Source organism: Festucalex cinctus, chromosome 5 (genome assembly GCF_051991245.1).
Source record: "Festucalex cinctus isolate MCC-2025b chromosome 5, RoL_Fcin_1.0, whole genome shotgun sequence".
In the NCBI taxonomy this organism is placed as follows: domain Eukaryota; kingdom Metazoa; phylum Chordata; class Actinopteri; order Syngnathiformes; family Syngnathidae; genus Festucalex; species Festucalex cinctus.
The window spans coordinates 17,142,447-17,159,723 of NC_135415.1; the positions used below are offsets into that span (position 1 = coordinate 17,142,447).

Below are 17,277 nucleotides of genomic sequence, written 5' to 3' on the forward strand. Positions count from 1 at the left end.
CCTCTGGACACGCGTTTGAAAATTCTCCTTTACAGCACGCCAGTCTACGGCTTTTCATTTGCTTTTCATCACTTTTTAATGGTCGTATTCAACTTTTACAACTCCTGTTTTTGTGAAATATCAACACGTGACTCATGCCATCGTTGCTCTCAATTCTGCTTACTGATTTCTTGATTAGGCATTCTCACAGGAGATACACAAAAGTAAAATGTTGCAAAATATTCAGTTTCAACTGATTGCTTCTCTGATTGTTTGTTCAGGGAGAACATTTTCTAGTCTCCAAATACACAAAACCACGCGGTAAAATAAACAGGAAGCTGTCCATTTACATATAGGCAGACATTTTCATGGTGACAAAACTCACTTTGTCTCCCTCTACAGGAAATTGTATTTATTTTAATGATCAATTAATGCATTTTTTTTTTTTTTGATTAACCGGATCAAAAAGTTTTTCAAAATGTCCACCCCTTAATCAAAAACTGGACATAATTCCCAATTGGCAGTGCAGAAAAATGCATGCATAAACATACCACAGATCTTGATCAAATTATGATTAAAAAATAAATAAATAAAAGTTTAACTCGATTTACAACAGGTCATGGACTGAAAAAAATATCTGCAATATATATAGAACCTAGTGACAAAATAATCACGCTCTCAGTCATCATGAAGATTTTGAATTAGATTTATAAATCTTACATATAAAACATTAAATTCAGAATTTAAAAAAAACAACAGAGGTAAAAACATGTGGTTCTCAAAACTTGCCTCTTATTCCATCATGCAGTTCAGATAACGCTCCATTTAATATATTTGATGTCATGGCGGGTCTTTCCATGCTGCGAAGAGGTGCTAGCTGTCAGCTAGCTCTGAAGCTAGCCGAGGTTCCGATTGCCCGACTAACAGGCAGTGGACTCAACAGCAGCATTGCCTCCTTGCTTGGTATTGTGTCCTGCATATGCAGGTGCACATAAGTCACCCGTTTATTAATCACATTGCCGGTTCATTACCGTTCCGAGCTTTAAAAGTTTGTCGAGGATTCCAATGCAAAATTATTGCTCACTGGTGGGTGACAAGTTCTCAGACACACCGAATGGTTGTGAATGTTAAATGCGGGATTAGGAACGACACAAACGCACACGAGAGGCTCTTTGCAGTGCTAATTAGATTCTTTGAATTCTTGTTTTGTTTTTTTTGTTCTTTTCTAAAGACCGTCTATCTTGTAAGCAAAGAAAAATGTGCTGCCACTTATGTTGCACACCTACATCAAATGACGTCCGAAAAGAAACGTACATGACCGTGAATACACTTTTTTTTTTTTTTTTTTTTTTTTTTTTTTTACAAAAACATTGGTCAGACGTGCTAAAGCTTCTGTGGGAATTCAAGGAGAAATGTGCCTTCATGAAGACTTAAATGGGATTATAAGTGGCTTCAACGAAGCACTGTAAACATTCGTTCTGTCCTTTCAGATGGAGACATGGACGACTCTTCCCCGTATGAACCTGTCGCACCCGGCCGACACCAGGATGCATTCCGCTTGGCCTCCATCTCCTCAGGTATCACCCTTTGCACACTAACTGACCTCGAACAGGAACATTTAACATGTGATTTTCAAAATGTGGTACAAGGGCTCCCTCTAGTGGTATACAAAAGAATCACTGAATTAAATGTTAACTGCGTAATGATTCAAGGCTAGGGGTAAGTTATTTGTTGTTGTTGTTGAGTACAGTTCAGTTGCGCGTGTCAATTCCTTTGGGATGAAAAGTCTGTGAAGTCAGCCGTTGTGTTGTTTGCTACTTATGTTGCTTTTGTGTCTTGTGGCATATTGTGGGCATGTGAGGTAAACCAGAGAGCAAGCCCACATTGTATTGATTCTGCTTTCTGTTTGATTTCCTCTTTACTAATTAAACAGCTTGGGCTCAGCAGGCGCCATAGAGCTAATGATTTAATTTACCGGTTATTACCATCACGGTGCCACTAATCAATGCAGACCTTCCTTTCACACAAAGCCGCATGGGTTGATGCTGCTGTTCTATATGTTGACGATGTCTGCCCACTGCAGGCCTACAAGCTACAGATCCGCACATCCAGTGCTTCTTTCATCGTCTTCTGTCAAGACATTACCAGAGGATGTTCTTCTCTCTTATAGTTTTTGCCAAAAGCAATCTAGAAACACTAAAGACAGCATATTTTTTTCCTTGCTTGTTTCTCGCTTTGTAGGGATGTACCACAAAGGCACGCTTTTTGCATAATCCCCTTAGCTTGGAATCAGCGGTGCATCACTTGGTCTCGCATTAAATGTTTGCATGGCAAAATGGAGGAAGAAAGATGATTGGAATAGCTAGAGGAATGGAGGCATTGATTATTATGGAATTAGTAGAAATGAAGTGAACATACACGATTGTCTTAAAATTTTCAGCAAAGATAGTTTCACAAAAACGATCGTTATGCAAATTTCAGAGAATCTTGCGCGCTTTCAACTACGTAAGTGAGCATTCTCAAGTAGTGATTATCTTCGTAAGGTTCCCTCTACTGGTATATGAAAGAATCACTTAAAGTGGAAATCAACCTTAAAGATTTCCTGACAAGAATATGTTATATGTGACCTCATTAGTTTAAACATGACATTCCGATTAATATTACATTTTTGGAATATGAGTTGTGAAGCAAAACCCAGCCATTTTTATCCATTTCAGGGGGCGGCCATTTTGCCACTTGCACAACCAATCACAGGTCAGCTTCAGAAAACAGATGAGTTGTGATTGGTCATTGCCTGAGACCTGATCAACTGTGATGTCATCTTCAGTCGACAGCAAGTGGCAAAATGGCCGCCCCCTGAGATGGATAAAAACATCTGGATTTTGACGCTTAACTTACATTCCACTAACACAATAGTAACCCTAATACCATATTGAGACTAATGGGGCTACATATATATATATATATATATATATATATATATATATATATATATATATATATATATATATATATATATATATATATATATATATATATATATATATATATGGCCAAGCCCCCCCTTGTTTTTTAAATGAATCTGAATACTGAGTAGGGCCGCAGAGAACATATTGTAAAGAAATTAGCACATTGTTTTTTTTTACTTGACTTCGCTTTTAACCATGACCATTTTAGCTGTTAATAAAGTTTCTGTAATTCGGCTGGAAAAATCTAATTTTAATTCTGAAAAGAATCCAGAAGTTGAATAATGTTCTGATTTCAAAATTTCTTACAAGAACCCTGCATTATAATTCCGTGTAGGGTTTATTGGTTATTTATGAATGAAAAATCAAAGTACTGAGAGTGTCTACAAAGGTGTGATGTCATCTGCCCCGATGATCCATAATCAAAGCAGAAGTTGCAGTATGTCAATCGCAGCCAAATGTGTGATAATCGTATGCCAATTTTGAGCCCCGGCAGTTCAAAACAAAGCATTTGCTACAATGTACTTGGTTGATTAAGATGTAACAGGGGAGTCATTAACTCAGCCATTTTGATTCAGCTGTTTTCCTTCATTCTCCCCAAGGTGAAATATCGGATTTGCTCGCAGGAAATCTGTTACGCTGCCAGCTTAGCTCATTATTTATCATTTCTGAGCTCACAGAGTAATTGATTGGGGGCCTGAAAGAAATCCACTGGAAATAAAACAAGATATGTAAGATAGTCATTCGACATTGTTCTTTAGGATTGTGTTGATAATATTTGTAAATGAAAGTCATACAATACATGATACTTATTTTTAATGTTTTGGTTACCAATCATCCATCGGATAGTGCTTAACAATAGAAGCAAGGTGACGATAAGCTGACTTGGGGAGACAGAGATCATTCGTTGCTGTTCAACACAATAATCAATAAAACCAAATCAGAAACATACAGCTTCAAAAACTTTTTTTTTTTAAACTGCAAAATCCTCTGTTTCTCTGATTTTCTTATGTTTGACTCAAAAAAATATTGTTTTATTCTCTAATTTACCGTGCTGCAAGAAATTCCGAGGCAATGTTTTTCAAGCAATGCCGCAGGTGTTACTTAAATCCGTTCTATTTAGACCTGTCCTTCTCTTCCATTGTCACCACTTATTTTCACATGCACGCAGACAATGAGGCAATGAGTCACGAAGCTGCGGGGGTCTGTCTCCCCAACAAGAACACGAGTCACCCTCAATGACTTCATCTGCATTAGCTGCAACGTGCCCACGGATGACTTCATCACCAGCCCAGAATGATTGCAGCTGACCCTTTACTGGATGTTTGGACTGACAAATGCATCCTTGTTGAGACCTTGGCTGTGTTCCGCATCACTCCCAATACACGACTTGACTTGACTACTCTATATAGTGCCCCATATACTGTAGCAGTGTTTCCATCATTTGAGCCGAAGCCTCCATTTTATATTACAAAACCTTATCAAACAAATCATCAAACAAAAAATATAAATTCTAAAAGAATGATCTTGTATGGCAGGCACAATTTATTTGGCTGTATGAAGGGCAACAGGTGGATACAAAGGTTGATTATTGTACATTTAATTGTTGGAGTTGAACTACTTTTCATTCCACTGACGAGTGAACTATTCAGTAGAGTCCATTAAATCCCGATCGAGTGATAACTGAGTTGGGAATGAGTGAGTGATTCCAAACACAGCTCTAGTCCAGGCGCTCTAATTGCTGTAGAGCACAGGTCTCAAAATCCAGTCCTGCATGTTTTAGAGGTTTCTCTCCTCAAACACAGCTGAATCATATAAGGAGGATCATTATCAGGTTCTTGCAGAGCTTGCTGATGAATCAGGTGTGTTTGAGGAGGGAAACCTCTAAAACATGCAGGACTGCGGCCCCTCGAGGACTGGAGTTTGAGACCTGTGCTGTAGAGGGTGGATATACTGTAGCACATCATGATCTCTAACAGTAAAGTATCAATATATCAACATCAGCTATGGATACTGTCAAATGTCCAAGAACAGTTAAGCCTTCTGATTTGCACTGATTAGAGACAAAGCAACGACACAATTCAAATAAATGGAATTTACTACACATATTTGCAATTGCCTAAATTAATCGTTTAAAACCCCCCAACGTATTTTCTTCCCTTCTACTACAGTGTACCCTCGCATACTCACTCACTCATATGCGCAGATTTTCTTCAATTACACACGGATTTTTGCTGTTCACAGGGTGGCACATATTTTTTCCAAATTTAAAATGGTATTTTTGTCATATATCTGGTTAGGAAGTGTGTGGTCCTATGTGGGCCCTCCAGTCCATTATAAAAGTTGCTCATATTGGTCCCGAAACTGTGATTCCAAAACACTTTTAATTTCAAATTCATCTTACGTTAGTTTTAAAAATGGGAGTAAATGGTTTACAGATTTCAGGTTGAAAAAAATGCACCGAATGTGAGAGGACTTTGTTTTGCAGCACGTAATAATACTTACTATGACTTTTTTTTGACTCAGCGTTAAAAACAGAGGAAGAAAGGGGGAAATACATCAATGTTACATAGGCTACATCTGTCATTTTTATATTTTTTCTGCTGATTTTTCTTTTTTTTTGCTTGAACTTGAGACCACACATTTGTGATGTGAGCGTTGTCTGGTGGTGTAAAAGTACGTATTCACTTCACAAAGTTTGGCAAATAGTTAACTATTCTTCAAAAGAGGCTTGAAATTGTTTATTGCCACTTACAGTGACAGAGAATTACAACTTTGCCTTTGCAGTCTGCTTAAGTCCGTGCAGTTGCTCATAATGATGACTTTGATATTTAATATAATGTGAATCTCCTCCATGTCCTGTCAACCCTGCATACCTAAAAACGCACTAAAACTTGCAATTGGAGTACAACAACCTTAACACCATCGAGAAAGGAGCCATTCATAGCATAGTCTGACTGATTTGATATTTGAATAAACCCAAGCGGGATAACCTTGGACCGCCAACATAATGAAGTCTGAGGCAGGCACAAAAGTCTAAATCAGCTAGGTAAGTTTGCCATTAAACTTTGCATTATGATGATAGAAATGAAGGCAAGGCGCTTTCATAACATGATCTTTGTGCGACGGTCGTTTTAGTTCAATATCCTCGCTGAGCCACACAAAGAGGAAACTTGCGGTGCCTGCTGTGTACTTGTGAGCCTGCTTGAACTTGTTTCAAAACAGTCGATGGAACACATACAGAGATAACATTTAATTGTGTGTGTGTGTATTTTTATATATATATATATATATATATATATATATATATATATATATATATATATATATATTAGGGGTGTGAATTGCCTAGTACCTGACGATTCGATTCGTATCACGATTCACAGGTCACGATTCGATTCGATACCGATTAATCCCGATACGAATTTATAAGTCGATTGTTGCGATTTTTTTTCATTCAAATTTAGAAAATACTAATCAGTAAGCTTGTAGAGTGTAAGATTTATATGAAAATGTATTATTTATTTATCTGAAATTTCAGTCTTATAGAGGTTGTAATCTGTTTCATGTTTGAACAGCATTAAAATAAAATATTAAGGCTTAATGTTCCGTTCATATAACATTCTTCCATGCTCAAGGTGTGAATCCTAAAAAAAAAAAAAAAAAAAAAAAAATCGATTCTGCCGATTATTGAATCGATTCGAGAATCGCGCGATGTAGTATCACGATATGTCGCCGAATCGATTTTTTTTTAACACCCCTAATATATATATATATATATATATATATCGATATATCTATATATATATATATATATATATATCAACATTGTTCTACTCTTGTCATGAAGCAGTACCGTTTTATGCAGGGCTTTAGCAACAACAATATATACCTCTGGAAAAAAAACAAGCCGCTGTAGACCGAACAATTACGCAAAAGAAAAATAAATCAAGAATGGACCAATTTTTCTTATGTCATAATCATACAGACGTTCACAGCAAATGCCAAAAACTTTGTTTTATTTGCATCTCAATGAGGATTTATAAACTGTCTCATTGTCTTTGTTTTTTTTTCCCCAGAGCTGCATTCTTTATCATGTCAGTTTCTTTTATTACACCAAGGAGCTATTGGGCGTAGCCAGCTGATAGATGATCAGCAAATGTTGTTTACTAGTTGCCAAACACTACAAAAAAAAAAATCCTTTTTGTTGACCGTCTGCTCCTTTTGCCATTGCCACTCACACACACGTTTAGAATTTAAACAAGAAAGTATTCCTTTCATCTTCGTATTCTTCCTGTGTAATTGATGCAAATTGTGTCTGCTGCAAGACTGCGGGGTGGTTTTTGCTATGTCATGCACACATTAATGCACAGATTAATTGTCAAGTTAAACACATTTTCAATTGGGATGGGTGAGAAGAGAGTTGCAGGCATTACAATCAGTTGGAAGTAAGTCATTATATGTTAATTAATCAGTGCCTCATCATTTGAACCACAAGCTGGGTCTGAAGCAATCACATTCCCGTTACTTCCACTCTATTTGATATTTCACTAAATACATTTAATTGCTAATTATGCCAAGTTGATATGTTGTCGACTGGCATCCCGACTTCACAAAATATTAACTAATTAACACAAAATTCTATTCAGGGCCATGATTTCAAAATGTTTTCTTGACCTAAATGAATGCATGTTCTTTTTTGAGCACCTTTTGATTTGATGATGCCGGACACCAGCGTGCACTATTTTGCATGTGCACGACATCTACTGCAACCGCTTCGACTGCCTAATTAGTTTTCCCATCTGAAGTACGTGCAGAAGGCCAAGCCTAAAAAAAAAGAAGATGACATATTGCTTTGTCCATTCTGCATGTCTCTCATACACACGACTGATGATTCACAATTCTCAATTTACAGAACAGATGTTAGTTCAGGTTTCCAATTCATACATTGCTGCTCGTTTAGGGAGCACTTATAAATCTTTTCAGGGCAAGATGCTTTGTCCAGCTTTGTTTGAACTTCTTCGTCCACACTCGATGACAAAAAGTCACATTTATCTTGAGTGGCCGCTAGTACCTGGACGTGTACCCCAAATCTGCATTAACATATTCGTTTAGCATTGAACCACCGAATCACAAATCAATTCAAATGGGTTACTCATCGTACTTTTGCTAAAAAACATATAGTCCAAAAAAAAAAGGAAAAATCCAATTTGATCTTAACGGTAAAGGATAAACGGAATGCACACCTATAGTGCTTTATCTACACCATATGTTGTCCAAAGTACTTTATCAAGCCTCATATTCACATTTTTTAAAAGATATTTGAGTGTATCAAAACTAGCTAACATGTTAACGCGGCCGCATAAGCCTTTGGAAAGGTTTTCCTTTTTTAGTTTAAAATATTGTACTTAATCTCGAGGATTCCTCACCGTGCATTCTCAAACAGCAAAACCAGCTTGTGTTTTTTCACTTTTGATGAAGTTTAAATACGGCATTGTGATTAATATTGAATTCCTAGAATATCAATTTAGTAGCAAAATCAGCCCGTTTCTATCCAACTCAGGGGGCGGCCATTTTCCACTTGCCGTTGACTGAAAATGACATCACAGTTAGCTGCTCAGGGCTCAGGTAAAAATCAATCATGGCTCACCTGTTTTCTGGGTTTGGTCATGTGATGTTTGCAAGATGATCCCTGACCCCAAAAGTTTTGACTTGACTTCCCCTTAAAAAAAAAAAAAAGTCAACCTTCAACATTTATTGACAAGAATATGTTATATGTGACCTCACTAGTCTAAACATGATATTCTGATTAATATTACATTTGCGGAATAAGAGTTATGAAGCAAGAATCCAGACATTTTTCCATTTGCTGTCAACTGATGATGACATCAATGTTGCTCAGGTTTCAATAACCAATCACAGCTCACCTTTTTTCTGAAGCTGAGCTGTGATTGGTTGGTTAAATCATGGCCACCCCCTGAGATTGATTAAAACGGCTGGATTTTGCCATTTAACTCATATTCCACTAAAGCAATAATAACCAAAATACCATATTTAGACGAGTGGGGCTTCATAGAACACTTTTTGTCAAAAAAACATTTTTTTCTTGTTGACTTCCCCTTTAAATTGCGTTCCACTGTAGCAATGAATCTAGCTGGCCCATCCTGCTTGATCATCTTTATATCACTTTTCACAGCATCCACTATTGGCCGGACTAGAAATACACATTCAGGAGGTGATATACTGTATTATGAAAATGTGAACTGTATGTCTGTAGCAGCAGTTTGTATAATAGCCCAAATTGATATACAATAATGTTACATTAGCTGTACGTTCGCTCATCTCCGTCCATTTGAATTGCCACCTTGGTGTCTGCATGAGACAAAGCCCAATCGAGCGATCAATCTGACAGGTCTTTCATCAACACTTTTATAAGCGCTTTGTGCAGCGCCTTGAAAACTGCTGCCCCTCCAAACACTAAAAGCATGGAATAGAATTTTACAGCGAAAAGTAAAACACACACTAAAAGCTTAATGTGTCTCTATTCAGCGACAAGCAGCGGAGCAAGTGTGCGCGAGTGATTGAGAGAAAGAGATGTGACAACTTAATCTCCCCATCATCATTTCACAGGCGCTCGTATCACCCAATTGATGACCGCACTTATGACGGATGCCAAGGATGTTGTAACAAATTAGGGGGTGTATGAAATGCCTTTGACAGCAGCACAATGCACGAATGCCTCAATGTTTATTAGCTCCCATGGTGGCCAATGAGACGACATTATTCTATATATCCAACTTCATACAGTAGCTACCGTCATTAAAGTGTAATCTGTGAATCCATCCTATTTTCTATACAGCTTCCAAGTGACTTTGGGTGAGAGACTTGCTAGACGTAGTACACGATGCATAGTTACGAGTTTTCGATGAATGAAAATCAAAGCCAGAGAGAAAATTAATGCAACCGCGGTGAAAACATGCAAACTCCACACACGGAGGGCCCAAACTGAGTCAAACGCAGAACCTCTCGACTGTGGCAGATGTGCCAACCGCGATTCCATCGCTTGGACGCCAAAACACTACCTTTGAAATAATAATAGCGCTCGGTGTTGATTGGCACAGACTGCCTGAGAGGCATTCATTGAATATCTTCCATGCATGAGTGCACTGAAACATCGAAAGTGGAAATCACCCAAAGTTGAAAAAAGTTGGCGCCTAATCAGAACTTTTTCAAACAATCAGAATGTCAGATGTCAGCTCAGTAAACTTCTTAAGGTTGAACTCCACAAATGGTTTTAGCATATGATGTCACGACAAAAAAATGTAGCAGTCATGGCAAAGGAGAAATATAGTGGTGCCAACACAAAACGTTTGACTCAACTCTTTTGCACTGAAATGGATGGAAATTAACATTTGTCCGTGTCATTTTGTCCCTCCATTTCCTTTTTTAATGCACCACACATATACATATTCATTCTTTTGGGGGGATGCGGGTGTATCGGAGTAGGGGAAATTTTTTCCCTCTGCTCCGACTCACCTGCTCCCAATTTTAATGCACCACACGCACACACTTGTATATACACTGGGTGGGGCCACATATATATATATATATATATATATATATATATATATATATATATATATATATATAAAACCGGAAAAAAGACGACACTCATGTCTAGTACTGTATATATATTTCTCCTCATTTCCCGCCTGCCATACTATCCACATGTAGACAAAGTCAAAAAGATGAAGCGCAGGAGTGCAATAGGAAGGAGCATTTGTCTTATTTACGGTCCCACACGTGGCGTTGGCAGACAGCGTCTCGCCCCACTGAGTTTAGTTAACTCTGAAGATGAATCATCTACGCTTTCGACTGCAGCTCGGCTGCTTCTTTGATGCATTCCTATCATTTTGTGGTTTTGCAATAAAGGCTGCAAATAACGCCGCACCTGCCTCGATAAGTTTGGTTGGTTAGTTTGCGCCCTGGTGGAGTTGAACTGCAGGTGTGGACTACAAATGCATCCTGGTGCGGAGTAACTCGAATATCAGAGAAGCTTCAATGTGAAAAAAAAAAAATAGCTCAGCTCTGCTAAAGTATGAAATCTGTACACACATACTGATATTTGACATATTAAATGTGAGAGACTTCACACATAATGTGGGGGTGGGGGGTCTTTGTATGCTTACTGCTCTTACTTGAATAGAAAAAGTAAGGCCAAGTGCTGCTTTCAGTGTCGTAAAGCGACAAGTGTCTCGATTTTGGTGTGTGTCGTTTCAAACAGTTTCTATGATGATTAAAGTTCTTGTCAGCACATGTCTGTGCATGTTGAACAGAACATTGTGGCTACACCGTTTGACTTTCACTTCGTTCTCTTAGTCCTGTGGTCAGGCTGCCGCTGGTATAAGTCTTGTAGCCCGTAGGCAGTTCAAAATAAGATATTGCCTATGTTAATTAAGACTAGCGGCGATTGAAATAGCCAAAGCTAGCAAAACTAACTGCTTTTCTTGTACTCTGGAACCCGTACAGACATACAAAGACTGTGTCACCCTGTTAGCCGAACATTTTGCTTCTCTATAGTCCTTTAACATCCAATGACAGCATTGGAGAGGGAGTTAAAAAAGCAGACTGTAAATTGACCAATTGGAAAGGAAGGTGAGATGCCAAAAACATGATTAGTTGACTTCAAGCATTAAATGTTGATGTAATTTGATTGGTCGACTTGATCGGTTCAACACCTGCACAACACCACATGATAAGTGATGACCTTAATCGTTCCGAGAAATTTGATGATCAGATCTTTGCCAACTTTAATTGGAAAGATTGAAAATAAAAACCTCAAATTAGGCGAGATTAATAAAAATCACTATCCGTCGGCATTTGCGCCACGGTGCAGACGTGCTGTCTCTAAAAATAGAAACCTTAATGTTTTTGTCTGGGAATTTTACATTTGATGTGTAGGCAGGCACACAGAGATGAAAATACAGTAAGTATACCAGCGCTTAAAATTGTTTTCCATCATATTGCTCCATTAAATCAATGCAAGACTTTGCTGTTGCAGCAGACCCTCAACCCAAGTCTAAACGAATGGAAAATTACATCCAGCATGCAAAGTTAAATCATTAAATGATCATTAAGTACAACTGTTAATATGCAGCACATGCAATGCATTGTGGTCTTTTGACCCAAATGCTGAGCTAATGAACTTATTAGGGGCAGAGGGCAGCTTAGAATGATGGCTAGTGAGGTCGCTCCGGGAATTAAGTTGAACATCTTTGAGTGCGAGTCGCTACCCCACGCCACTAAGCTTCTCATCTCAGCTCAGTGTGCCTCCTATCCAATTAAATACCCACATCTATCCGCCGCTGGTGGGAGGCAAAAAAGGAAGCAGCGTAGCGGCCGTTGTGGCATGCTGTTGAAATGTTTGACATTTACGCATTGTCCTCCATACAATTACCATTACTTAGGCAAACATATAGGTCTTCTTAGACACGCACCAAACGCGGCTTTCTTGTCATTAGGGCTCCAAGGGGTATCGCTGCATGTATTAGGCTGCACGTGATTGGCTTTGCCGGCTGTAAAGCCTGTGTGTATTTATATGCTTCAGTTTTGTGTGGATTGTGGAATCACTTCCAGCCTCAGCACCAGCGTTTGCTTTTTGAAGCTTACTTAAGCTAGACCTGTTATTTGTAATATTCAGTTTGAAGTGGCGGTTGTCTACTTTATGTTCTCTCCGTACATGTGTATGACAAGGCAGTAGACTATGTTATGTTGAACATACACATAACAGTCAAATGGGGTGAAAAGGAAAGGAAGTCATCAAAGCATTCCACACAATAAAGGTGCAATGTGACAAGGCAGTAGACTGTTTTGTTAGGTTCATACACGGTGGCATCCTAACTGTGACTTCCTCCCTCCCATCACTATAAACCAGGGGTGTCAAACGTACAGCACCTGGGTGGATCAGGCCCACAAAGGGGTTTAATCCGGCTCGTGAGATTTTGTACAAAAAAGTAAAAAAAAAAAAAAAAGCTGAATTAATCAGCTAGCAACAATCAAAACATATACATTTGTAATTTCAGCTACATGGAATTGCTGTGTCATTATTTTACACATAAGCTAAAGTTACGGTTTGATGAAAAAATAAAATAAAAATGAAAACAGACCAACATTCATTCATTAACTGCGCCACACAATGCATTCTGAGAACTATATTTATGCAAAACAGGTAGATGTAACACATCCAGAACTCTGAGGGCAAAGTGTTGCTGCGTTCCATTTGCATTTATGTTTTTTTTTTTTTTTTTGGAACAATATTGCACCAGTTAAGGTTTGCTCTAAATAGCAAAAATTTGCGTATAATTGACGGAATTGTTTTTTTAAGTTTAATTTTACCGATCCGGCCCACTTGGTGATATGACTCATTGGGGCATCTTCAGCAGTAAAAAGTTACTATTTTGTCCAGAATTAATTTGATACCCTCATTATTTTTCACGTACAATTAATACCTGCCATTTACTGTCGACTGAAGATGACGTCACCTGTGCTGAGGAAATAAGTAATCATGACTCACCTGTTCTCTGGCTTTGGTCAGTAAACTGAGCCATTACCTACTTCCTCAGCAAAGGTGATGTCCTCTTCAGTGGACAGTAAGTGGGAAAACTTGTTTCTAAAGGTATTAATTGTACACGAAAAATAATGAAGTTATCAAATTAATTCTGGACAAAATATTTCTTTTACTGCTGAAAATGGCTCAATGAGTCAAGTATCCCTTTAATTAAACATTCAGTAGATCAGCACAATACCGTCACTGTTTTTTCTAAAAATACTAAATTACTCTTGCTTTGGTGTAGCCATGGGCCAATGACTAGTTTGACGGTTTACCATGGTTTTTAAAAGTCAAGATTTCAATAACTGCTAATATTACTGCGTTGATTATTTTTGTGTGTGTTGATCAAGGATGACAAGTTTTAGTTCTTTCTGTCCCCCTTTCATTTCTTTTATTTTAAAGCGTGAAATTAATTTGAATTGAATTGATTTGAATACTGCCCGTAAGGTTGAGAGGACTTGCAGGCTGCTTGCAGAGTTGCGTAAAATAACCACCTTTTTGAAGGTAATTGCGTCCAATTACTTTTTGAGAGAAGTGAATGGAGGGGCAGGCAGTTATACCCGGTGTAGGAAGGAGGATACACATATTGCTCAAACCAAAAAACATCTTTACGTAAAATATTGGTTTCTACTCTCTTATAAGAGTTTGGGGAGGTGTTGACTTTGAAGGCTCCACTCTTCTTCATCTTTGTGCCTATGTATAGTCATAAAAAGAGTATACAAATGTAAAAGCATGAAAAGATAAAAATACAAGCACATAAGCAGATGAAGAATATTTGTTGAAAGTGTATTGGAAAAGAGGTCTTCTTCAGATGTTTACATTTAAAAAGGGGATACTCAACTTTTGAAGACAGACAAAAAGAAATAGAAGCAATTTGGCAGTTGTGAATGTTAGCAGACCGCAGATGCTCATAAATAGCTGGAGTATTTTCAAGTGTGCTTACAATGAATTCAAATTCGGTCCGATTCTCCCCCGCACACACACTTCAAACTCCCGAACGTTGTCATCGGAAGGTCGTCACGCGGATGGCTTGGCTTGACGGCAATCATTTCCTGCTCTGAGGTAAATTTCAGCTGGTCGGCGCTCTTGAACTCTTCCTCTAAGGACGTCTGTTTGAATGATTTGCCATCTGAGGCTGAGACGAGATGATGTTGTAGACCCTCTTTGTGCCTAATGCAGACCCCGCTGTGGCGGCGAGCGCAGTGCTAATGACTGATGAGCCCTTTGACACAGCGATGCTTGACATGCTCCTCAGGGTCCGGACTAAAGACTTCCCTAACAAGCTCTTGCATACCCACCCAGGGCCATATTAAATCCAAACTTTGGCACCTTTCCTAATTACTGAGAACATACGCATCGCCAACAGCCTCTTTTCTAACCTGGGATGAACTACCTGCCCCTCTGCAGCTCTGCGTCCCTTGAGTAAGGGATGATATATGAAATGCACAATTCAAATTCGGCTGACGGAATGCAGTTACTTGGGAGAGGAGATCGTTCTCTTTGGGGGAGAAAAAAAATGAGGAAGGAAAAACATCCAATTCCAGATACAGTGTACATTTTCACCACCTCCTCATGAGTACAGTTCACTGTTATCTTACTTTATTTTCAGCCGTCCTGATTCTCTGTCCCTGCAGGGGTCTCCAGTCACATTTTAACTGTTCTACATGTCTGCCGGCATCTTTGCCTGTCTCCCTTTCGCTCCCCATGTGGGCTGCATGCACACTAAAAGGCAAATGAGGGTTATTTCCATTATGCTGGCATGATGTCCATTAAAAGCCTACTTAGAGTCAAACGGCTGGATTAACCCAAAGAACGGGGAAGCGTTGGATCAACAGTAAGAAAATAATTGTTTGTTTTGTGCCCCCCCTGCAGTCGGTGAAGTGTAGTTTATGTTTAAGCCACTGAGCTGCAGACTAACATCGCTTTTTAACTAACTATTGTCGTGGAAATGAACTGTCTTTAAATAATTTTATACAAGCATTAAACACAACAAACATATTTTTTAGGTGCATTTTCTACATATGGTTGCATTAGTTACTTTGATCAGCTGTGGAACAATATAAGGTACGATACGATATTATTTATGGTTTTATCATACATTGTGGTTTTCATAGGCAGGGACAACATTCCTACTCTCCTGATTTAGCCATAATATCCTGCAAGAGATTGTCAGACCAATACAAAATAATTTCATCCAGTGAGTTTTACCAAGCATATTTTGATTTGAATGAAACTTGGTGCACTTGTTGATAGTGATGGCACAACACAAAATCTCAAATTTAAGGTCAATCGGTGCAGGGGTTCGGGAGGTACGGCCCGCCGAATTTGACATTTTCTGCAAAAAGGGGCGTGGCCGCCTGCATTTGAACCCTTACCCCGGGTTTTCACTGGATGCGGTTGCGGTGCGGTTGCGGTGCGGTGCGTCTTGACTGCGTGCTCCGGACGGGTCAATTTTTTTGTCAATCCACACCGGCTCCGCACAGCTGCGGTCCGGCAGCTCCGTCGCCGCTCACTTCCCAACGTGTCTCGCGGGACCGCGCTCGCGCGATCATGTGGCATTTCACAACGACAAACATACAGAAAGTCTGCTCAACAGAGAAGCAGAAAGATATGAGATTCCATGCGGCATCCTTTTTTTGGTTGTCCTTGTAAAGTATATTAATAACGAGAGTCGGGTCAGTGCGGGTCCACTCTTTATTTCTGTCTTCCGTGTCCGGCTGCCGCTCAGTACGGCAAGCGAGACGGGCACAACAAGCAATCGCGAACATCAAACTCACAATACATTACAGTCCTTATAAAAAGGATGTGCCGTGTCATATATTATTTTGTGGTTTTCCACCTCCAATATAAACCTCTCCTCGTCCATGTTCGCTGGTGTCTAAACCGTGAATGAGCACATGGCCCGGCGACGCCCACGTCACATTTTGCTGAAAAACTTGCGAAATAGGAGCTGGCGAGTATTTTATTCTGAAAGGTAACCGGAAATTTATTTTGAAACTGCCTCGGTCTTCCTGTCCCGCTCGATGTGTTTTGTGCTAGCTTGCCATTTGCCGGAGGCCAACCGCTGCGGCGTCCGGCAAAAATAGAAAATAGGTCTATCCTTGCGGAAGGCTTGCGGCACGCCGCAGGCCTTCCGCAGTCGACACGCAACGCATCCGCAAGCGGTGTAAACTGCACCATTCGAATGAATGGAATCTAATTGCTTGCGTCGCCGGACCGCACCGCAACCGCACCGCAACCGCATCCAGTGAAAACCCGGGGTTAGATGTCAGGAAGTACTCGGTCAATCTTCACAAAACAAGCATTGTTGGAAAGGGAATTCAACAAAGATTACAAATCTTGATTGATCATTGAAAGTTGAATATTCAATTAATATACTAATTTGACTCATTATTGCTGCTTAACAAAAACAATTTGTCTGAAACTTTTCTATGTTTTAGAGAATATGTGAGAGATCATGTTTCATGAAAATTTTTAAGGTGATCTGCAAGGTCAATTTTAAGGTCAATCTTCTAAATGAGATGTGGCAAATGTTGAATCCTTGGTGAATTTCCTTTCCAACATTACCTGTTATGTGAAGATTGAGCCAATAGTTCTAGAGATATAAAGGTTCAAAGGGAGGCTGCCACACCCCTTTTAGCCAAAAATGGCAAAATTCGGCAAATGGTAGCGCCAAACCCCTGCGCCGACTGACTCAAAATTTGAGTGTTGTCCCATGACCTA

General features: G+C 39.2%; 1 protein-coding gene across 1 annotated transcript in view; it reads left to right on the forward strand.

Moving 5' to 3' along the window:
* The window catches only part of LOC144018761 (GDNF family receptor alpha-2-like), a 76,612-nt gene that overhangs the window by 13,600 nt on the left and 45,735 nt on the right, over positions 1-17,277 (forward strand). The window contains exon 3 of the mRNA XM_077521298.1: positions 1,470-1,556. Coding sequence (XP_077377424.1) covers positions 1,470-1,556 — 87 coding nt within the window. The remainder of the gene's footprint in view (positions 1-1,469; positions 1,557-17,277) is intronic.